We start from the raw sequence: 24,533 nt of genomic DNA, 5'->3' as shown, positions 1-24,533 counted from the left end.
TTGACTGTGTGGATCACAATCAACTGTGAAAAATTCTGAGAGATGGGAATACCAGACCACCTGACCTGCCTCTTGAGAAACCTATATGCAGGTCAGGAAGCAACAGTTAGAACTGGACAGGGAACAAGAGACTGGTTCCAAATAGGAAAAGGAGTATGTCAAGGCTGTATATTGTCACCCTGCTTATTTAACTTATATGCAGAGTACATCATGAGAAATGCTGGGCTGGATGAAGCACAAGCTGGAATCAAGATTGCCGGGAGAAATATCATTAACCTCAGATATGCAGATGACACCACCCTTATAGCAGAAAGTGAAGAGGAACTAAAAAGCCTCTTGATGAAAGTGAAAGAGGAGAGGGAAAAAGTTGGCTTAAAGCTCAACAGTCAGAAAACGAAGATCATGGCATCCAGTCCCATCACTTCATGGCAAATAGATGGGGAAACAGTGGAAACAGTGTCAGACTTTATTTTTGGCGGCTCCAAAATCACTGCAAATGGTGACTGCAGCCATGAAATTAAGACTCTTACTCCTTGGAAAGAAAGTTATGACCAACCTAGATAGCATATTCAAAAGCAGAGACATTACTTTGCCAACAAAGGTCCATCTAGTCAAGGCTATGGTTTTTCCAGTGGTCATGTATGGATGTGAGAGTCGGACTGTGAAGAAGGCTGAGCGCCAAAGAATTGATGCTTTTGAACTGTGGTGTTGGAGAAGACTCTTGAGAGTCCCTTGGACTGCAAGGAGATCCAACCAGTCCATCCTAAAGATCAGTCCTGGGTGTTCACTGGAAGGACTGATGTTAAAGCTGAAACTCCAGTACTTGGGCCACCTCATGCGAAGAGTTGACTCATTGGAAAAGACTCTGATGCTGGGAGGGATTGGGGACAGGAGAAGAAGGGGACAACAGAGGATGAGATGTCTGGATGGCATCACCGACTCAATGGACATGAGTTTGGGTAAACTCCAGGAGTTGGTGATGGACAGGGAGGCCTGGTGTGCTGAGATTCATGGGGTCGCAAAGAGCTGGACATGACTGAGTGACTGAACTGAACTGAACTGAACTGAACTGATGCCTACTTAATTTTAAAAAAAACATTGATTGATTGATTGACTTTTGGCTGTGCTGGATCTTCGCTGCTGCACGCGGGCTCTCCCTGGCTGCAGCGAGGAGGTACTGCTCTCGAATTGTGGAGTGCAGGCCTCTCACCGCGGTGGCTTCTCCTGTGGTACTGCACAGGCTCTAGGGCACTCAGGCTTCAGTAGTTGTGGCACAGGGCCTTAGCTGCCCAACAGCTTGCGGAATCTTCCTGGACCAGGGATCAAACTCACGTTCCTTGCATTGGCAGGCAGATTTCTAACCACTGGCCCACCAGGGAAGTTCCTATGCCTACTTCTATAGGATGATTAGCAATAGGAACATATGAAAAAGAGGTCAGACTGACCAAAAGCACTGGAAGAGATGCCTTTACCAGCTTTGGGGGAGGAGGGAAGAAGGTTGCTGGGTATACATTCATATTAAGAGATGACTGCCACTGGCCACTGAGATGACCCAATTCTTGTTCTGACTTCTCATTTCACTTTCCAAAGTCCACAAATCCTGGTAAGAATAGTATTGTTTAAGGAAAAGAACATTTGAAGTTCTAAAGACTCTGGCTACCTTTTTAAAAATAATATCAATAATATCTTTAACAAGCTGCTTAATCTCTCTGAGCCGAATTTCTTCATGCATGTGATGGAGATCATCACACTTCATTTGCACAGCTAAAAGAACTGCAAGGGGCCTGCCCAGTAAGTGCTCATAGTTTCCTTTTTACTCCTCTTTCTTTCTATTCCTTTGCCACTAAGTGACAGAGTATGTTATGATGTGTAGGCATGAACTTTATTACCAAGCTTGCTATCTTAATACACAAAATTTTAAATCATATTCATGTTTGCTTTCTTTATTTTAAAAATAAAATGAATCATTGGATTGCTATTAGTAAGTATTATACAACAATGGCCTTCCCTGATAGCTTAGTTGGTAAAGAATCTGCCTGCAATGCAGGAGACCCTGGTTCAATTCCTGGGTCGGGAAGATTCCCTGGAGAACGGAAAGGCTATCCACTCCAGTATTCTGGCCTGGAGAATTCCATGGACTGTATAGTCCTTGGGGTTGCAAAGAGTCGGACATGACTGAGAGACTTTTACTTTCTTTTTCATACAACACTGTCTTCTGGAAAATTCATTTCCTTAAGAAGTGTTTATTAATACCTGTTGTGTGCCAGGCACTTTCTAGGAGCTGGAGATACCCTTGAAAGACAAGTCCTTGGTCTCCAAAGACTTCACATTTTCAAAGTAGAAGCAGGCCATGCACAAACAAATACAGGATGGCAAGTGGTGATAATTGCTGTGGGGGAAGCTAAGTTATAGCAAAGGAACAGAGAAAGAAGAGAAAATATAAAGGGAAGTTTAAGAGAAAGGCCTAAGTAGTGACTGAACTTGTTATAACTAAATAAAAAGAACAGGCAAAATCTAATCTGCCCCCCTCGTATGAACAGCAAACATAATTCATTCTGTTTTTCTCAGGTATATGACTTTCTTAATAACTTCATAACATTCTTTTTTTTGTCTTTTTCTTAGTTTTTTAAAAAATCTATTATTGGAGTATAATTGCTTTACAATGTTGTGTTAGTTTCTTCTGTACAACAAAGCAATTCAGCTTTATGTATACATAAGAATCCACCTGCCAGTGCAGGAGATGTAAGAGACACAGGTTCAATCCGTGGCTCAGGAAGATCCCCTGGAGGAGAAAACGGCAACCCACTCCAGTATTATTGCTTGGAGAATCCCATGGACAGAAGAGCCTGGTGGGCTAATCCATGGGGTTGCAAAGAGTCGTATACCATTGAGCGACTTTCATTCACTCTCTCACTCAGGTCCCATCTCAAAGCAATTAAATCAGAATTTCTAAGTGAGGGTTTTGGCATTGGTCTGATTGAGTAGGTCTAGGGCAGGGCCTGACACTCTGCACTCCTAACAAACTCCTGGCTAATGCGGATTTTGCTGGCTTATAAACCATACTTGGTGTAGACAGGCTCTAGATGAGAACAGGGGAGCCATTTTAAGTAAAGGTGGGATTGTCCTGGTTGCTGGCTTACCTGTCTACTGAAAATTCCACTAGGTGATTTCAGCTCTTTCAACCTAGGACCCAGAACCAGGGTGTATATATGAAAATGCTACTCTAATTTATTGTAACATTTCAGACAATTACTTTACATGACTGTTCAGAAAATATTCTCATTTTGGATTCCATGGCAGCAACAACAAAAGATTAGTGGATTAGTATACAGAGAAAGTGAGAGAAGGAACATTCGAGATTTATGTTAAATTTTAAAAGAAAATTCCTCAGTTACAGTAGCTCATTGTCCTTCATGAGAAATATGTTAGAAGACCATCACAAATTCTCAGTTTCACTTATTCCAATATAGCATGTAGTTCCATCCAGAAGAATGCAGGTAAAATGTATATGAACTCATCAGATCCATTCAAATGAACCACCCATTCAAATGTATATGAACCTGTTATACTTCTTACAGTGGTAACAATAAATGATAATATTAACACTTATTGAGCCAAGCACTCTGCTACACACTATTAACAGATTATTGTTCACAATAATCACAAAAGGTCAGAACTATTACTACTTCCATTTCACAGTTAAAGAACCAGACTCAAAGAAATCAAGTATCTTGCCCAAGGACATGAAGCTTGTAAATAGCTAGGAGGACCAATCATCCCTGTTTGCCCAGGATGTGAGACTTTTAGTGCTAAAATTGGGGAAGTCTCAGGCAAACCAGAATACGGTGGTCATCCTGTAAGTGTCAGACGGAGGATCTGAAAGCAGTGTCTGATGCCAGAACTTAAACTATGAAACACAATTGAATATCTGCTTGGTAAAGATTTCAGCTATCATATTACAAACTATTAATACAACAAAACTTTTCAGGGGCTCTGATAAAACAGATCAGGGGCTCTGTCCTATTTATCTGCCTTCATCTCAGTCCCAGTGGCTTATCTGCTGCACCAGAGAATGTGTGTACCAGAGCATGATTCTTCACTTGCTTTCCCTTTCCTTTTTAACAACGTCCCATAATTCTCTCTCAGAAGTCAGTTTGCCTTCCTGGGATCACTTTACTGGGGAGCTATTTACTTGGTATGCCCACTATGGTGCCAAAAACCTAACTGCAAATGGTGATTACTACACAGTTTAACACATTACAATGTCTTTACATTTGTCTTAATTTAGAACTTTGTAAAAGATCAGTCAATGTTGCAGAGATCCCTGATTCACCTAATATCCATTTTTCCTTCTCTCATAAGAAGAGAATATTTACTAGGAGACATGGCTGCCCTGAGTCAAGACTACATCTCCCAGCATCCTTTGCATGGGTATGTAATTAAATTTTGGCCAATGGGATGTTAGCAAAGTGTCCAGTAATATCTTCCAGGATGTTTCCTGAAGAGCGCTGGTATGCACTTTAAAGTTTAATCTGCCCTATTCGCATGAACAGCAAAAATTATGTATACTATCTTTCCTAGGAACATGACTTTCTTAATAATTTCTTTTCACAGCATTCCTTTTGATAAAACAAAATACTACTCAATACATAAACAAGTCATGAAATTTAAACATATACAATACTTTAGTAAACAAAGGCAATCATATGTCAATATAAAAAATAAACCAATCGTGGAAACTCAGAACCAAATTTAAATACAGGGCATCAGGGTTCTATATCATTGCAGCAGTATGTTTAAGAAAACCAAGTCAAAGTACAACTTTAATTGCTTGCCAGTAGAATAATACTGCTTTCTAAATGGACTGACCTCTTTAATGAATTACCTTGCAGAATGCCTATGGCATGACAGAGACATAATATCACAAGTTCTTTCTTTCTTCCAATGTATAAAACCTAAATTTATCAAAATATTAAAAAAGAAGTTGTTTTCTTGAAAATAATATTTTAAAATATATTTGTTTCTGAGTATACTACTACATATGCTCACTGTATACATTTTAGGAAAGTATAAAAAGCATCTATATATCAACCACTCTGAGATATTATTTTGGTGCATTCCTACACATATAAATACACATATATACATGTGAGTATATGTATGCAGACATACCTATGTGTATATGTATGTGTGTGTGTGTATATATAAATATAAACATATATATATGCAATGTATGCAGTGTACCATAGAATCCTTCTTATTGAATATGGTGATGTGATAAGGACTTTTTTGATTAAAAAAATGTCAATTCACATAGGGGATCACAGGAAAATTACTATAAATAATTCAGTTTATGAAGTATAACTGTATAATTATTTGCCACTCTTGTGATATAGAAACAAGTTATTAGAATTCCAGCTTCTTTCTCACTTAAGTCACATCCAAAATGTATCACTCACAATTTCTTTTTTCTTTTTCCTTCTTCCTTTCTTTTTGATGGAAAGCAAAGTTAAAGACTTCAGTAATCTGTATGAAAGGCTTTCACAGTTTCATTATTTTTCCCATGTATTTTGCCTCCACCTAGTTCATTAATAATTTTTTTAGTAACTCGACTTTACGGAAATTCTTCAAAGAATTAAAAATAATTTTAATAGAAATTAAATGTTTTTTATGTGTATTTGTTTACTGATTTACGTAATGTTAAATTATATATTACCACCGCAAAAATTTTTGGAAGCAACTTGGATATTGATAAGCTTAAATTTTTTTTCAAGAAGGAATAGAAGTGGGAAGATGTTTAGTACATATTGGACACCATCCAGGATGTTTTAGAGATGGAGCAGAGAGAATCGGTTAATCCAGCCAGCAGATCAGTTAGAAATCTCTTAAGGAAATTTATACACATTGAGGTTTATATCAAGAATATATCAGAAAACATGATTTTGATTGATACATAGTATTCCAGTCTTTGAATACTTTGAAATTTACTTAATCTCACATCATTGGATATCACAGTGAAATGTTATGCATATATTTCTTTTATTTTTTACTATTTTCTTCAGACATTTTTCTACAAATCTATTATAGTATCAGTAGATTTTCAATTTTTTGACCCACATATCCGAATTTCTTTCTTAAAATGTTTTAACAATTGACATTCCAAGAGTGACATAGGAGAGTTTGCTTATCTCATAAGCAAACTCACTATGACTGAGATCACTTTGAAAATGAAAATAAAAGAAAGCAAAACAAAAAAAGCAAGCCAACAAAAGTCCTTAACAACTTGATATGCAAACCATATTATCTTTATTTTAATTTGCATTTTAGGGTTTAAAAATATGAGTAAAGATCTCAATTCATAAGACAAATAGATGGTGTTTGTGAGTGAGCATGAAGTCGCTCAGTCATGTCTAACTCTTTGCAACCCCATGGACTGTAGTCTACCAGGCTCCTCTGTCCATGGGATTTTCCAGGGAAGAGTACTGGAGTAGGGTGCCATTGCCTTCTCCTCTCCAGGGGATCTTTCCAACACAGGGATCAAACCCAGGTATCCTGCACTGCAGGCGGATTCTTTACCAACAGATTACAAAAAGCCAGGAAGCCATTCTTTATTCTCATTTGGAGAAGACTAAATATAAACAGGCTTAAATATAAATGGGTTGGATTATGACAGATTTTCCATAAGGGTTGGTTGTTAAACCTGGAGAGAAGGCCAAGTAAGACTGTTAGAATCTTTTCATAAACAGGACCCACATCTGTTTAGCAGCTTAAGTACTGGAGGCCTGGAAAGCCAAACATGAAACCTACTACCATCCTTTACGGTTCTATTAATCTACTATATATGCCCATGTGCTGTTTTCCTTTATCTTCCTGTCTTCCTTCATGATGCAGCTGGGAAATGCTTATCTGTATAACATAGTAGTCAACTCTACTCCGTGTTGATAATAAAAGTCTGCACAACTGCATTTTGCTTAGCTTTTAATTGGCTAGTGTTCAGAGGATTTCCATTTTGAAATTGGTTTTCAATACTGATTTTAAAAAATGGTTGGTTTTTATCCGTTGCTTTTCTAGCTCATCTAGTTATTCGGTTGCAAAATGCAAATGTATTTTTCAGGCTTCAGTGCTAGGACAAACATTTTTCTTAGAGACTTTCTGGTTGAAGGGAAGTGTTGAGACATATCTCTTAAGGGTAGAAGTTTCTTGCTTTTAGAGCTCCACAATTATTATGATACATTCTAACCAGTTCTGATGTGGTAAGTTTTAATATCTACAAATTAGTCTCTTTTGGCTATTGAAAAATGGAGCTAAACAAATAAATCCTCTCACCTCTGAGGTACATGTCATTTACAAATTTTATTTACTCATGCTCACATCAAACCAGTGTGATAAAGATAAAATAAGCTAGTCTTGGAGGAATGAAACCACCTTATGACCCAGCAGTCCCACTCCTAGGCATATACCCTGAGGAAACCAAAGTTGAAAAAGACACATGTACTCCAACGATCATTGCAGCACTATTTACGATAGCTAGAACATGGAAGCAACGTAGATGTCCATCGACAGATGAATGAATTAAGAAGTTGTAGTATATATACACAATGAAATATTACTCAGCCATAAAAAGGAACACATTTGAGTCAGTTCTAATGAAGTGGATGAACCTAGAGCCTATTATACAGAGTGAAGTAAGTCAAAAAGAGAAAGATAAATAACATATACTAATGCATATATATGGAATCTAGAAAGATGGTACTGATGAATTTATTAGCAAGACAGCAATGGAGAAACAGACATAGAGAACAGATTTACAGACATGGGGAGAGTGGGGGAGAAGGTGAGATGTATGGAGAGAGTAATGTGGAAACTTACATTCCCATGTAAAATGTAAAATGGACAGCCAACAGGAATTCGCTGTGTGTCTCAGGGAACTCAAACAGGGGCTCTGTGACAATGTAGAGGGGTGGGATGGGGAGGAGATTCAAGAGGGAGGGGACATATGTACACCCATGGCTGATTCGTGTTGATGTTTGGCAGAAAACAACAAAATTCTGTAAAGCAATTATCCTTCAATTAAAAAGTAAATACATTTAAAAATTAAGCTAGTCTTGGGAAAATAATGTCATAGTTTTTTTCTTTTCAGTCATGCCATAATGCAGGAGTGAATGCTATAAAAACACTCTCTTCCTTATGACCACATGCTACTCCTCACCCCGATTTTCACTCTGATTACTGGATTGCTTTTGTTTGCGTGTGTATAACATACCAGGAGGACAAGGCTGACAGCAAAACAGGTGCTCACGATATAGGCCTTCTTGGCAGGAACTTGCTCCAGTAATATTCTTATTCAATCTCAGCCCCTCAGAGTTGATACCAGCCACGTGGGCATTTTCACCTTTAGACAATGGTCCAGAAACAGAGATAAATATCTGTAAAAGGAAAGCAAGAACAGAATTTTACTGACTTCTGAACTAAGCAACTTGGAGAAAAGGTGTTACCTCACCCCAAACGGCTGTGTTTTATTTGCTGCACACAGATCGACGTAGGCTCCATCCTTCCACTGACCCATCTCCAAAAAAGGAGCAGGTCAACCGCATAACAGTCTAAACCTCGGGTTCTCCGAACCATCTGAGACACAGCATCACAGATGGTAGCTCAAGGGACAACACAGCAGACTGGGAAAAAACATGAAATTTCAAAACAACTGTGGTTTGAATCCTAGCTCTGCTGTCGACACTGACTTTAGGCAAGTTAGATAACCTCGGTGATCCTCAAGGTCCTGATCTGTAAGAGACAACAGTACTTTCTGCTTTGAAGTGCTGCGAGGATAAAAAGTGGTAATTTCTCCCAAACCCGGTACTTAGCTTACAGCATGTTCTGTTTCTTCCTTTTTTATATATAGTGACAGAATCTTCAGTGCTGATGAAATCCTTCCTGGTTAACCAGCACTAACAGGTGCCTCAGACAGTAAATTATCTGCCCAACAGTGCAGAAGACTCAAGTTCAATCCCCCGGTGGGGAAGATCTGCTGGAGAAGGAAATGGCAACCCACTCCAGTATTCTTGCCTGAAGAATCATGGACAGAAAAGCCTGGTGGCTGTCACAATAAATCCAACAGGATGTTTTTCACTTTTATTCAGGAAAAATGAACTTCTTTCAATATTGGTTCCTTTGTTTGGGAGACAAAATCCATAAGGGACACTGTCAAATTTATCTTAGTCAGTTGTAGGCTTGAGTTCCTCAGAAAAATAAGCTCCTAAAATGTATAGAAACATTTGGGGTTAATGTCTGTTTGATCCCTTTCTCAGGTTTTCTAAACATTTATTGTTTGTCTCTCTAAACACAAATTTAAATAATCTTTCATTCTGTGTGGAATACGTAAATTCATTGCTAAGCATCAAAATTTTTTAAACTACTAGTTCTGAGGGTTTTTTCCCTCAAGGTCATTTATCACGTTTTTCATGGCATACATTATTTTTTCTACTTCATGACATCTTCTGGGTTAAGGGAACTAAATATTCTTTGTGTATACATCACTGTCACAGGAGTCCCCAATTCTTCCCTTTTAGCCCTTCCCCCTTTGTCACCAAAGCCTGCATTCCCCTCTAAGTTACAAGATACCATGGGACCTCCAAGGAAGGAAGGATGAAGGAGGTTGCCATCTTTTCCTTCTGAGATGGCTGATTTAAAAATGCATTTCCAGGGACTTCCCTGGTAGTCTAGTGCTTAAGAATCCACCTTGCAATGCAGAAGACATGGATTCGATCCCTGGTTGGAGAAACTAAGATCCCATGGAGCAACTAAGCCCGTGTACAACTACTGAAGCCCACAAGCTCTGGAGCCCACGTGCTAAGACTAGAGAGAGACTCTGTGTGCAGCAACAAAGACTCACATGCTGCAACTAAGACCCAGCCCAGTCAAAGAAAGAAAGAAAGAAAAGCATTTTAAAAATAAATAAAAAAACAAAAATCCATTACTAACACCCAGACTCCAGGAGAAAAAGTCACACCAAAATATCAAGAAAATACCTGGCTTATCCAGGATCACTCATGAGCAAAAAGCAGAGAGCTAGGTCTTGTCCAAGTCACCTTCCTCATATTACAGTGTTTTTCCTGCTACACCCCATTCACCATAAAATGTAGCTTACTTTTTCTATGTCAACGATTCTATTTAAAGAATAACTGGAGCTGGTAAACAGATCAGAGGAATTATGCCTCAGTGTGCTGGCTTCACTATCAAACCACTGCCTTTTCAACCCAACAGACATTTCTTTAGCACCTACTCTGTGCCAGGTCCTATGAATACAGAGATGTGTAACACTGATTATAATCGAAGATGAATTTTAAGTTTCCAAAAGCAGGCTTGCACAGGGGCGTGTCATTTGTAATATATTTATCATTTGGGAATTTTTTAACATTATATTTGCCTGACTTTTACTTTTTAAAACACATTTGAATCTATGGTCTTTTTCTAAAGCAGCTCTGAACTAAAGATATTTATCAGTATCAATTTCTCTTTTCAAGATGACAGTTCCCCAATCAATTCTTACCTTCTCTACAGAAGATCAATCTGTTAATATTAGTCCCTCTTCTAAATCATAGAATCAATAGCTAATGAACAGTAACTGAACTGGACACTTTAGGAAATAATGTGATTGAAATCACACCAAAGCACTCACTGTTAAGATGGGAAGGGCTTTCAAATAAAAATCACCCATGTTTTAGGATCCTTATTCTATCACAAACTTTGCTCAATGTGACAGTCAGGAATTAAATATACTAACCATATAACATTCCAGGCATTGCCAGCACATGGAAATTCTTGCACAAATGTACAAGTCTCTGCTAGAAGAAATCAGTAAGCCCCTTCTACAACAGATAATGGGAAACTGAATCGAAGCAACCAAACTGAGTAGGAGCAACCAAACCTCAAGGCCTGGAAAGAGGGAATTAACAGAGAGATACTACTTGTTCTCCTCTTTCAATTCTGGTTTCTCTTCTCACCAGAAACTGAACAAAATGCCGCACATTTAAACTCAAAGAGATTTGAGTCAAAATTGGACTAGTCAAAACTGACAACTCAAAGGTGCTCAAGGCTGATACACAGCAGCGTGTGTGTGTGTGTGTGTGTGTGTGTGTGTACCCTACAGCTACAGGGTCCATCTTCCTTGGTATGCTAATTTCATTCAGTAATCATGTGACAATATTATGAGCAGGTCCACAATTCCTGGTTTAAATGATCGAGTGCTCAGAGGAGCAGCATGTTTTATATTTATGAATTGTTATATTAGTGTTATTTCTAAAAACACTGTGCATATGCTCAACTTTCTGGAACTGTCTGAAAGAAATGTACTTGCTAATACATTTCGTTTTAGTGTTGAAGTTTTTGACTGGAAATCAAAAGTCACTGTCCAAAATACATTCAGAATTTGAGAAATGTGAATCTTGGAGTAAACAGTGAAAGACATAAATATCACTGGCCATGAAGCAGACACCGGCACCAAACTCACCTCATATTTGATCACACCAGCTTTAGAGAGCTCAATTTCTGGAAACATTTCCTACTTACTTCAGCATCAAAGAATTATGTCAAGTATTAAAAAAAGAAAGATGGGTCTAAAGAGCATATTCTAACTGTTACATGATACGATGTAAGCAGTTTCCACACAGCTTGCATTTTTAAAAGTTTTTATATTAGCTCAAGTTTGCAGTATGCAAAGATTTAACCTAAACTTTCCTGGCAGAAACTGGGGTGTTTTTAATTGTGACAAGGCAGGAAACCCACAAAGAACTAAATGATCAGAATGCTCAAAAATTGTTTTTCAAAAAAGCTGAAAAGGCCAGAAAATTAGTTAAAGATTTGAGAAGCAGATATTCTAAGGAAAATGATAACCAAATGGGGAAAAAAGGAATAAAATTAACCATCATAACAAAGATTAAAAAGTCAAAAGGACCTCAGTTTTAGATTCTGCTGGGAATAATCTTAGCTGATACATTAATTATTTAAATGAGCAAACACTTTGCTGAGTACCTTTGTTGCTGTTTAGTCACTCAGCCATGTCCAGTTGTTTGTGACCCCATGGACTGTAGCCTACCAGGATCCTCTGTCCATGGGATTTCCCAGGCAAAAATACTGGAGTGGGCTGCCATTTCCTTCTCCAGTTGAGTGCCTGCTTTGCGCCAGACAGACTCTGGGAACAGAGCAGTGTACAGATAAAGACTCAGCTCTTATAGCATTTATATGTAAATGAAGTTATTAGTCAGGCTTCTTAAGAAAAACAGGCCCAGTACTGAGTGTGAGTGAGTGAGTGTGTGTGTATGTGTATGTGTATGAAGAAAGAGAGACTGATTGATTTTCAGGGATTGGCTCACACAACTGTAAAGGCTTGGCATGTCCAGATTCTGCTGATGGGGTAGGTCAGTATGTTGGAGAGTCAGAGGAGAGTAGCAGCTGAAGTTCAAAGGCAGTCTGGCAGAATTCTTTCTTCCTTAGGGGGTCTCAGTCTTCGTTCTACTAAGGCCTTCAACTGATTGAATGAGACCCACACACATTACAGAAGGTATCTAATTTACTCAAAGTTTAGCACTTTAAATGTTCAGCTCATACAAAGCAAACAAAACCTTCACAGAAATATCCAGAGTACTGTTTGAACAAATATCTGGGTGCTATGGTCCAGTCATGTAGACAAATAATATTAGGCATCACGTGAAGGGAAATGATGAAGAAACAGAGAAACAGGCAACATAACCGGGAGGAATGAGGACTATTTAAAGGAATAAGGCAAGCTTAGGGGGCATGGAGAATTTAACGTGTGAGGCAGTGCTCTTTCAGGAAGAGCTGTCTGTGTAGGCCATTGAATAAGAAAACTGACTTGTTGCAAGTAGATGATTAGCTGAAAAGGGCTTTCCAGGCAAGTCACACCCAGAGGAACTTGGCTTAGCCCAAATGGGGACATACCTGAGGTCCTCAGCAAAAATATTATTAACAGTTAGCTATTAACAGAGATGAAGATCAATGTCTCCTGAACCACACAGGTAATTAACATGTTGGCTATTAAAGACACAGTGCAGTGGGATCATACAGCCAGTCACAACCACAGATGCTGCAATCTTGTAGAATCCTGAAACATCACAGCAGAAAGGGACCATGTAACCATCTGCTCAACTTCCACATAGATTTAAAAAATGGATCTTCTTGAGTCTTTCCTTATTTACAAGGTTTTAATATTTTCTGCAAATCAGAAAATTTCTTATGAAATGATGAAGAAAGGTAAGATTTGTTATTTAGCATGCCCAGTAGATGCTTTAACAGCATAAGGTCAAAAACCTGGTGAAATTCATTTTGAGAAACGGCACGTAAAAATATTACAGTCTCTTAAATTCAGAATCTCGAGAGTTCTGACAATGAAGTGGCAATTCATATCTAGCATCCTAAGTGAGGAGACTATTATGACCAAGATGTCATTAGGTCGAATGGGTAGAGTCCCTCTGAATCATTCATGAAAGTGTTGTCAGGAAACCAAACCCTAGAGTTATTTACCTATCCTTCCTTGACATTTGCCTGGCGTGTTACAAAGTTCATTTATATATATCACCTCATGGTCGCCACAATAAACCTAGACATGAGGAATTATTACTTTCTTATTTTATAGCTGAGGAAGCTGAACAGAGTATGTGAAATGACTCATTGGATAACCCCCGTTAGGACGGGCTAAGGGAAGACTCGGCACCTCTGGTGCAAATCTGGACTCTGGTTCTGGTTTATAAATCAGTTTCCTAATTGCTTTCCCCATTTATGCATGTAAACAATGCAGTCTGTTTCCAGACAATTGTGGGCAAGATGCCTGAGTGTTAATTTTACAACGAACCTTCAAAGCAAATGTGTGTTGAGGGTGGAGGAAGTTAGCAGGAACTTTCTGGAAACCAGAAGTCCATCCCAAGCCCTCTAGTTTGGGAAAACTGTGGCAGGGCTATCCAGGCTGGGATTCTGGCTGGCAGGGAAGCGGAAACTTCCTAGCCCTGATCTGCATCTTGAAAACAAGAGGAGTTTGGGTTTCCCTTCCTCCCATCTGGGTGCTGAGTTTCTGAGCACAGCCATCAAAGGCACTGTGAGTCCCTTGTAGGGGCGGGGATTTGCAGTGAATAGCTAGGAACCAGGAGTCCTCCTAGCCTACCATTGATCTTTGCATTTGCTCCCTTTGAAACTCTCAAAAACAGGCTGACATGAGAGTCTGTCCCTTGTATCAGATGACAGTTGACTTTATATTAATTAATTGCATCATATGATGGATATTAATTAATTGCATCATATGATGGATCACTTTTCATAGCCAACTCCGTTACTACATAGAGGAAACAAAGCAGGGAGGGCAAGATCCAGAAATCGATGACCACCCTTGAAGCATATCACTCCCCTTTGACAAGCTCACCATGCTTTCCCAGGAATTGTAAACACTCAAGATCTAACATGGCAATTACAAATAGAGTAGCCTCACAGTGACTGAATTAAACAAACTACTAGAAGAAACTGAGAATCCCAATAGGGTTACTTCAAAGAATCAGTGTGGCAATTAGCCCTAAGAGATGAGCCAGGGTTTGAAAAGGAAGTTTAAAAAAAAAAATCACCTTTTTTTCTGTTCTCAGTGAAGTTCAAAACAACAGGAAAAGAATTTTTAAAAGTAGAGGAGAAAAAAAAAGGTGTCTGAAGGTGAAAAATGGCAGTCCTTCAAATGACAAGAATAAGAAGACAGATGCTTAGAATGCTCAGTGAGAATTTTTGATACTGAGCACATACTTCAGACAGACTACAAGCTCTCCAGTAATAATTGGGAAGAGTGTTAGAACCCAAGCCCTTCATCCGTTAAAAGAAGCTATGTCCCAAACTGGCGGGCAGGTGCCTGGACCATGTCATACAGCTGGATCAAGAGAGTCAGACTCTTATGGGCCGAGTGGTCTCTCCCTCACCTCCAAATTCTTCTGTTGAAGACTTAACCCCAGTAACCCAAAATGTCAGCATATTTAGAGACAGAGTCTTTAAAGAGGAAATTAAAATGAGGTCATTGGGTGCACCCTAATCCAATGCGACTGGTGTCCCTCTCAGAGGAGGAAATTTGGGCGCAGACAGGGACAAGGGGAAGAGGATAAGAGGAGACAGGGGGAAGGGCATTCACAAGCCAAGGAGAGGAGCACGGGACCGATCGTCACCTCGCGGTCTTCAGAAGGAGCCGAACTTGGTGACATCTTGATCTCAGACGTCTAGCCTCCAGAACTGAGAGAAAACACATTTCTATTGTTTAAGCCACCCAGTTACCGCAGCCACAGGAAATGAGTACCTATCGGCCCACACCACTGTCTCGATTCCCTCAGAGTCTGGATTTGAGGGAGGTCCATGGTGCACACACATTTGGGCATCCCTTGCAGCTAAGCATTAGGATTTCCCATCTTCAACCATCACTGTGCTAAACAGACAAGAGGCTGAAAATGGTCTTGAGAACTGGAATCCTCCGGGGCCAGGAGGAACCTGAACTTCCCAGTCTTACAGACCTCCGCTAGGAAGTTGAAATCTCACTGGCCCCTACTGTCCAGGACACAACTGTAACAACAGATGAGTACTGGTCATTCCCTTTTCAGACTTTTAGTTACTGATCACCACTTTAGGTAAAAGAACTTCTAAAACACCACTAATAGTCCAACATGTCTGACTGTTCAATGCATCTCTAATATATTTGTATAGAAAGTGAGATAATATTAATAGTGATGGTATTTTGTAGTAGGTGCATTATTGAAAAAGTGAAATAAAAACAAGTATTCTAAATTTTCTATACACAGAAACTTTTCAGTATTAAAGAGATAAGCGAAGATTTCATTCACTCTTATTTTTTGTGTGTAAATAAAAACACACACAAGGTAATCTTATTCCAGTAAGGTCTTCATTCTTTCTTAAGGCTGGTTTCTGGGAAGACCAGGAGAGAGACAGCAGTCAGTAGAGTAAGTGGAAGTGAGAAATAGATTTAAGGGCCTAGATCTGATAGATAGAGTGCCTGATGAACTATGGAATGAAGTTTGTGACATTGTGCAGGAGACAGGGATCAAGACCATCCCCATGGAAAAGAAATGCAAAAGAGCAAAATGGCTGTCTGGGGAGGCCTTACAAATAGCTGTGAAGAGAAGAGAGGCGAAAAGCAAAGGAGAAAAGGTAAGATATAGGCATCTAAATGCAGAGTTCCAAAGAATAGCAAGAAGAGATAAGAAAGCCTTCTTCAGCGATCAATGCAAAGAAATAGAGGAAAACAACAGAATGGGAAAGACTAGAGATCACTTCAAGAAAATTAGAGATACCAAGGGAACATTTCATGCAAAGATGGGCTCGATAAAGGACAGAAATGGTATGGACCTAACAGAAGCAGAAGATATTAAGAAGAGGTGGCAAGAATACACAGAATAACTGTACAAAAAAGATCTTCACGACCCAGATAATCATGATGATGTGATCACTAATCTAGAACCAGACATCCTGGAATGTGAAGTCAAGTGGGCCTTAGAAAGCATCACTATGAACAAAGCTAGTGGAGGTGATGGAATTCCAACTGAGCTGTTTCAAATCCTGAAAGATGATGCTGTGAAAGTGCTGCACTCAATATGCCAGCAAATTTGGAAAACTCAGCAGCGGCCACAGGACTGGAAAAGGTCCGTTTTCATTCCAATCCCAAAGAAAGGCAATGCCAAAGAATGTTCAAACTACCGCACAATTGCACTCATCTCACATGCTAGTTAAATAATGCTCAAAATTCTCCAAGTCAGGCTTCAGCAATATGTGAACCATGAACTCCTTGACGTTCAAGCTGGTTTTAGAAAAGGCAGAGGAACCAGAGATCAAATTGCCAACATCCGCTGGATCATGGAAAAAGCAAGAGAGTTCTGGAAAAACATCTATTTCTGCTTTATTGACTATGCCAAAGCCTTTGACTGTGTGGATCACAAGAAACTGTGGAAAATTCTGAAAGAGATGGGAACACCAGACCACCTCACCTGCCTCTTGAGAAATCTGTATGCAGGTCAGGAAGCAACAGTTAGAACTGGACGTGGAACAACAGACTGGTTCCAAATAGGAAAAGGAGTACGTCAAGGCTGTATATTGTCACCCTGCTTATTTAACTTCTATGCAGAGTACATCATGAGAAACGCTGGACTGGAAGAAGCACAAGCTGGAAACAAGATTCCAGGGAGAAATATCAATAACCTCAGATATGCAGATGACACCACCCTTATGGCAGAAAGTGAAGAGGAGCTAAGAAGCCTCTTGAGGAAAGTGAAAGAGGAGAGCGAAAAAGTTGGCTTAAAGCTCAACATTCAGAAAACGAAGATCATGGCATCTGGTCCCATCACTTCATGGGAAATAGATGGGAAACAGTGGAAACAGTGTCAGACTTTATTTTTTTAGGCTCCAGAATCACTGCAGATGGTGACTACAGCCATGAAATTAAAAGACGCTTACTCCTTGGAAGAAAAGTTATGACCAACCTAGATAGCATATTCAAAAGCAGAGACATTACTTTGCCGACTAAGGTCCGTCTGTCTAGGCAAGGCTATGGTTTTACTAGTGGTCATGTATGGATGTGAGAGTTGGACTGTGAAGAAGGCTGAGCACCGAAGAATTGATGCATTTGAAGTGTGGTGTTGGAGAAGACTCTTGAGAGTCCCTTGGACTGCAAGGAGATCCAACCAATCCATTCTGAAGGAGATCAGCCCTGGGATTTCTTTGGAAGGAATGATGCTGAAGCTCTAACTCCAGTACTTTGGACACCTCATGAGAAGAGTTGACTCATTGGAAAAGACTCTGATGCTGGGAGGGATTGAGGACAGGAGGAGAAGGGGACAACAGAGAATGAGATGGCTGGATGGCATCACAGACTCGATGGACATGAGTCTGAGTGAACTCCGGGAGTTGGTGATGGACAGGGAGGCCTGGCGTGCTGCAATTCATAGGGTCACAAAGAGTCGGACATGACTGAGCGACTGAACTGAACTGAACCAAACTGAGACTAAGTGATTGGTTAGACTAATGACTGAATCAAGTCATAAATAAAATGAGGAAACCTAGAGAATTCCATTTGGGATTAGATTTGGGGTTTTGTGCTAGAGTTAGAAAAACTGTCCTCAAAACCCTGAAAAACATTAGAATCATGTAGTGATGGTTTCCCCAACGGCTCAGCGGGTAAAGAATCCGCCTGAACTGCAGGAGACACAGAGATGCATGTTCGATCCCTGGGTCAGGAAGATCCCCTGTAGAAGGATAAGGCAACCCACTCCAGTATTCTTGCCTGGGAAATCCCAAGGACAGAGGAGCCGGGTGGGCTACAGTCCATGGGGTCACAAAGAGTTGGACAAAACTGAGCACACACATACACAGTGATACATTAAAAATAAGAAATGCTTTGGTCCCAACAGAGACCTACAGAATCAGGATCTCGGAGAATGGGGCCTCCTCATGATTATGCTTAGTATCTAATAACCCTGGTTATTTTGCTGCTCCTCCCAGCTGAAGACCTGGGAAGGTCTTCAGGGCTGGAGGAAGCGAAATCTGAGGTTAGCAGATGAGTACATTTACATGAGAGAAGAGTATTACAGACCAACAGCCTCTGTGCTCTGCACTTGCCAATCAGAATTTGACTTTTCATGGAGACATAATGACCCTTCTAAAAATAAGCCTGAAAGGAAGAGAAGTCATCTTTGGTGGAGGAAATGGGAGGATTACCGAGTCCTAAACTAGAGCCCAAGAATTCTCAAATGCCCAGAGGGGTCACAGGAGTAAAGCATCCAGGTGGAACAGAAAACATAGTGTAGGCAGGGCTGTCAAAATGGAGGCACACCTGGACCCAAGGGGCAGCCTTCTGATCCAGGAGGGTGGGGACCAGGTGGCATGTGGCTCTAGACCTTTCATTTTTCAAGAGAAACCAAAATCCTCCAACATTTAAATGGGGCAACTAATATGAAAAATACATACCTGCCTATATATATTCTGTATGTGTCAAGACAGTGCAGCATAGACATAATACAGTCAGGGGTGGTGACTTCCCTTGTGGTCCAGTGGCTAAGACTCCATGCTCCCAATGCAAGGGGCCTGGGTTGGCTCCTCAGTTCGATCCTTGGTCAGGGAACTAGATTCCACATGCTCCAAATAAAGACCTTGCATGCTGCAGCTAAGACCCAGTGCAGCCAAATAAATAAACAATAAAAAACAAAAACATAGTCTGGGGCAATGTAAGCCCAATTTTTGAAATCACGCCTAAGACAGACATTCATATGAAAAAAACAGTCCATTAGGGACAAGCATCCTTTTGTGAAGATGGCTAAAAACCAAAGCTCAAACCTCAGCAAGGGGTGGGAACCTTATGCCACACGTTCTGAGTTCATTTTCTCTGTCTCTCTCTATCTCTCTCTCTTTTTTCCAAGATCTCTGATCTCAGAAATCAAAAGTACTGACGCTTCTCACAGGTTATATTTTTATGGTGTCCCAGAACACGGAAGTGACTATATCTACAATGCAGTGTCACTCGACTATAGGACAGCCTGACATTAATGACTTCAAAAAAGTTTATTCTAATTTCCCAAGTTTATCCCAGTTCACAGCTTCACAATACCTATATATAGTAGTTTTGCTTGCTTTGCTGGGCTGAGTACATCTGCTGAAAGAGTTTGTAGTCAGACTGCTAATTTATAAGACTAGCCTTAATCAAAATGCATAATTTCATACAAAAGTTACTATCACCCCCCACTTAGTGGGTCTCTAGCCAGGTGTCCAACAGAGCAATGGCTGCTGTTTCTAACTGGTCCATAGATGGGGATGGCTCAGCTGCACAAAGCTCATTCCAAATCAAGAAGGGAACTGTGATCAAAGAGGAGAACCAGCCCATTTCCTTCTGAGGAAGGTGAAGTTAACAGTCTTACAATAATTAACTTTCTAATTCGAGTCTTACTACTCATACTCTCACATCAAAGAAAATAAAAGTAGGCAAGTACATTTGAATTATTTGTTCCTGTTTAAGACTGAATGGAAGATACTCAATTGGTGTTAGGGATTCAATTACATACAAAGCAAAGATACACTACTTTATTTCATTTTTGTTTATTTATTTACTCATTTTATCTGTTTCATTTAAAAGCAAAGGTCTTCCGGGAAATGAAAGGACTTATTAAGTATTAAATGCAGTTTTCCCACTTTTGTAAATAGATACACAGACATAGCAAAAAGAATACACTACTGTCCATTAAGGTACTTATAATGATTCTGCAAATAATTTTTTGGTAACAAGCTATACATGTTATTACCTTTATATTATTACTTTTCATCATAAGTCAATAAGTCTTTAGTATCTATTACAAAACATGTGCTCATTTAAGGGACTTTTGGAACCCAAGATAATTTACCAAAATGTACTTAACTCATTAGGGGTTTTCAAGTGGGGGATTTCCTTTTTCAGGTTTTTTATCATCTCTTAGAAAGTGATTACTCCTTACCAGTTGTGGTATAGTGCTAGTAGCCTTCAGAGAGGTTCCTTTGAAATGCTGACACTTCCACTCTTAGGAACTATTTAGAAGTAAATTACTTGTTTAGTATTCGAAAGAAACTTACTTAGAGACAACATCAAAATCTTGAGTCCTCTTTGCCTCTATCTCACTTTTCTCCTTCTATAATCTCAGTGCAGGAAGAAAAACTGCTTTCTCTAAATTAAACTCTAGTTTTGCCACTAAGGGTGGTAACTGTATTATGGAGATAGACAATAGAAGAGTTTTCATTCATCTAATTGAAGCTAGCGGTGAAGGCCCTGAGGATCTTCACATATCAGTTTCATTTTTGCTCCCCAATCTTGCCATCTTTTATCAATGTGTGTTTTTACATGCTGGTTGTTAATGTTTTAAATTACATTTCATAATATTTTATTCAAAAGAATTTTCAAGTCCACCATGAGATAAGGAAAATCTGCTAAAAACAACAATAAACAGAAACACACTACAACCTATTTCTTGCTTCTTAGCCTGGTTTATGGAAAAATTATTAAATTACAAATTAAACAACTGTCCTTTATTTCTCCTCAAAGCTCTCCTGTATGATTACTTTCAATACACCGGTTTCTTTTTCAGCTGCCCTCTCCTTTCCCTTGACCATAATTTCGAAAACTCCAAGAAATAAAGGACAGGAAAATGGCTATCTAGTAATTGCCTAACCATAGACATAAATAGCACAAAACAAAAGCTATCAGAGCTATGTGCTATTAAAAGAAGCAGCAGCAGTGCTCACAGCTATTTCTCACACAAATTTCTAAAGTAACTGCCTTTTCTTCTGCATCCGAACGACACCCAGAAACTAAGAGAGAGAAAACTAACTTCAAGAGGGAAGAAAGAAGGAAAGAGGTAAAAGATGGGATATTTGCTGATGATAGATCACACTAGAGATGAGAGGCCTAGAGAAGAAAGAGGGAAAAAGCAAGCATGGCCGCTCCCTCCCATCCCTTTCCAGTCCACTGACACGACTGAACCAAATTTGCTTGTGTTCCATGTAGTTAGCACTCATGCCCTGGTTTAATTCATTTGCGACTAGTAAGTAAGCCCTACTAAGTGCTAGATCATAAAAGCAAGCATTTTCTGGAGACACACAAGGTGACATAATGGTGTGGAAACTTCTTTAAGAATAGAGGTGTGATGCTGGGCCCCTGATGGGGGCAGGGCAGGATTCTGTGTAACTAAACTGAAGAGTCATATTAGAAAAGGGAAATAGAGGATATACTACAAAATGTAAACAGGACTGTGATGCAGTTATATCAGATTTTTTTTCTTTCTACACATCTATATTAACACATTTTATTCAATAAACATTCACTTCTGAGGTTCCATATCATATAACAATAATAAATGAATGTTTAATATATATCATATATTATAATAGATATTATAATATGCATATACAAATAAATGTAAATCTGTATTTGCACATGTGTGTGTATGAATACGTGTGCATTCTTTCAGAAAAGCAGTTTCCTTGGTGTTTTAAACAGGCACCCCTGGTAGAGACGCTATAGGATTATAAAAGTAAAGTGTAGCTCTGGGCTTTGATAATTTTGCTATACTAGTTAGAATTGTTGTTCCTAGAACTAAGAGATTGTCAAAGCAACCAAGACTGCAATAAGGCAGTGGTTCATGATAAGGAAGAATGTGATTTGAGGTTGTATAAATGGTTTCCCAACTTTGAATCTCAAATTTTCTCAAAGAAAATTTCTAAAGGAGCCCAAATATCGTACATTACTTCCAAAAGGACCAGGGGGAATTTTTTTTTTTCCAACCACAAGACAGTTCCAGACATCGATTTTTTTTTCTTTTCCACTTTTGGTGTCATCTGGACATAGGTGTGGTCGACACCCCCACCCCACCCCCCAGGCTTTGGAAATCTAAATTGGATTTAAATTCAGTCCTGCCTCTTACTGTTTGGACTCGACTTACGTAAGCTGTCTGAACCCCATTTTGCCATCTGTAAGATGGAGATACTGCGCAGCTCTGCGAGAATTGACGGAGATCATACTCATAAACATTCCTATCACACTGCCTGGCACGTCGATGAGGCCCAGCAAATAAGAATCCACTGGTTTTCAGAGAGTTCGGAACTCAAATGAACCCCTTGAGGCCAAGGTCTTCGATCAGCCATCACCAAGCCGGGATATCTGAGGTAGGGACTCTCCAAAAGAGGTCGATGCGGCTTACGCTTCTAAGCCAAGTTCAGGCTGCTCAGCGCGTGCGCGGTGGCAGCAGGTACCGCCGCCTGAGCAATGGGGCCAGGGTTACCTCCCGCCCCCGAGTCCGGCAAGCCATGAGAGATTAAAAAAAAAAAAAAAACGGAAGAGAGAGAGAGAGGGAAAAAAAGGGGCGGGGGGCAAACCTGAGATAGTGACTCACTCTCAAGGAGAGGGATTCCCGGAAGGGAAACAAAACAGTTTCTTTTTCTGTGTAGCAGTAAAAAGGTAAACAAGTCTCTTTAAGGCGCATTCAGCCCCACGATAACGTTTTCAAGAAAGAAACGGTGCGCTCCCAAAGCCTCTGGTGTAACCACTGCCTCGAGGCTGATTTATTCCCTAAAGTTGGGAAGTGTTGGAAAAACTTGTATTATCAATTTCGAGACTGCAAGTTCTCACCGCCCCGAGGCGCACGCGTTCATAGCACAGCCTTAGCGAGACAAGCAAGGACTTGTCCAGAAGACCCTTTCCTGCCCCAGACGGGGCTCTCCCTGCAGCGGCCCCCAAACATCCTCGGCGCCGGCCAGCCCCCCGCGCCCACCCCCTCGGCGCCGCAAACCGCGTTCCCAGGGGGCTCCCAGAGATGTTCCTCCTGCCTCGAAGGCTCGCAGCTTCGCATCGAGCCCCAGGAAAAACGAGTAGCCTGGTTTCCTAAGACCTCGCCTCAAGAGAAGTCCTAGCAGTCATGCGGAGCTAGCCCGGCAAAGGCCGGCCAAGTCCGCCGCCCACGCGCTCGTTGCCCCGGCCGCCCCAGAGCGCGTCCCGCGCCAGCCCAGGGGCCGAGCTGGGAGAGGCCCTCGCCGAGGCAGAGACGACTCACCAGTGACAAGTGAACCCAGATCCCGGACATGGCTGTGGAGCAATCTCCGAAGTGAAGGAGCCTTTGCAACTGGCACCAAGGCGAGTTACGCACCCGGGGAGTAGTGAGCCCCGATTGGCCCCTCCCCGAGCTCCGGCCGGCCTGGAAGAGTGCTCCCCTCCCGGGCCCGCCCCGGGCGCTCACGCACAGTTACTCTCCGGACGCTTTCCTCTTTCTCCGGCAGCGTGTCTGAACACCTGTTGGTAGCTCATTTGAAAAGACCAAAAGTAACGTCGCCGGAGCCAGGGGGTGGGGGCTGGAGGAGGAAGCTTAGCTGGGGAACGCCCGGGTAGGGGAGGGCGCCTTTGATTCTGCAACCCTGCGCCTGGAGTTGGGGGTGGGGTGGTGGAAGGGGTGTTGAACGGGGAGCGGGGAAAGAGCCAGCGTTTGTTGCACAAACGGGCATTCCCCGTTGGGAGCGTTTCCGCAGTCTCCTGGCATGCTCGGGTTCAGGTGAGGATCCTGAGAACCGGCCCCATGTCCTTTCTAAACTCTTCTGCAGTTTCAACTGGGGAGGCTGGGGAGGACCAAGGTGCAGAGCGCACGCGTCTTGCTCGGAGCAGGAGCCTCGGCTGACTGCTGGGATTCCCAGAGCAGACCCAGCCTTGGCTCAGCTCCGTGTGCCGTGGTGGCCACGTTAGAGACTCACAGGAACCCCGGACTAGTGCCTGTAGTGGCAGTGCTGTGGGGATTCCGAAGAGGGAGGACCCTCTGTATTTTATTCTCACGAGGAGTACAAAGCTAACTCCTAAGACGAATCACACAGCTCCAGCTATATGATTAAAAGCTTACAATTACTTCCCCTCCTTTATTACTCATTATTTCCTGGCCAATTTTCTTTATTTAAAAAAAAAAGTATACTTTAGTGCTTTGGTTAACAGCTCGAAGTCCTTATTG

The 24,533-nt window shown here is 40.8% G+C and overlaps 1 protein-coding gene across 1 annotated transcript in view; it reads right to left on the bottom strand.

Moving 5' to 3' along the window:
* The window catches only part of FAS (Fas cell surface death receptor), a 32,984-nt gene extending 9,182 nt beyond the window's left edge, over window positions 1-23,802 (bottom strand). Inside the window, exons 1-2 of the mRNA XM_052660967.1 lie at window positions 23,598-23,802; window positions 8,264-8,426 (exon numbers count right to left, since the gene is read on the bottom strand). Coding sequence (XP_052516927.1) covers window positions 8,264-8,426; window positions 23,598-23,627 — 193 coding nt within the window. The 5' untranslated portion in view covers window positions 23,628-23,802. The remainder of the gene's footprint in view (window positions 1-8,263; window positions 8,427-23,597) is intronic.
* Between the last annotated feature and the right edge of the window lie 731 nt (window positions 23,803-24,533).

Source organism: Budorcas taxicolor, chromosome 23 (assembly GCF_023091745.1).
Source record: "Budorcas taxicolor isolate Tak-1 chromosome 23, Takin1.1, whole genome shotgun sequence".
NCBI lineage: Eukaryota > Metazoa > Chordata > Mammalia > Artiodactyla > Bovidae > Budorcas > Budorcas taxicolor.
This window is presented reverse-complemented; position numbering and strand designations above follow the sequence as displayed.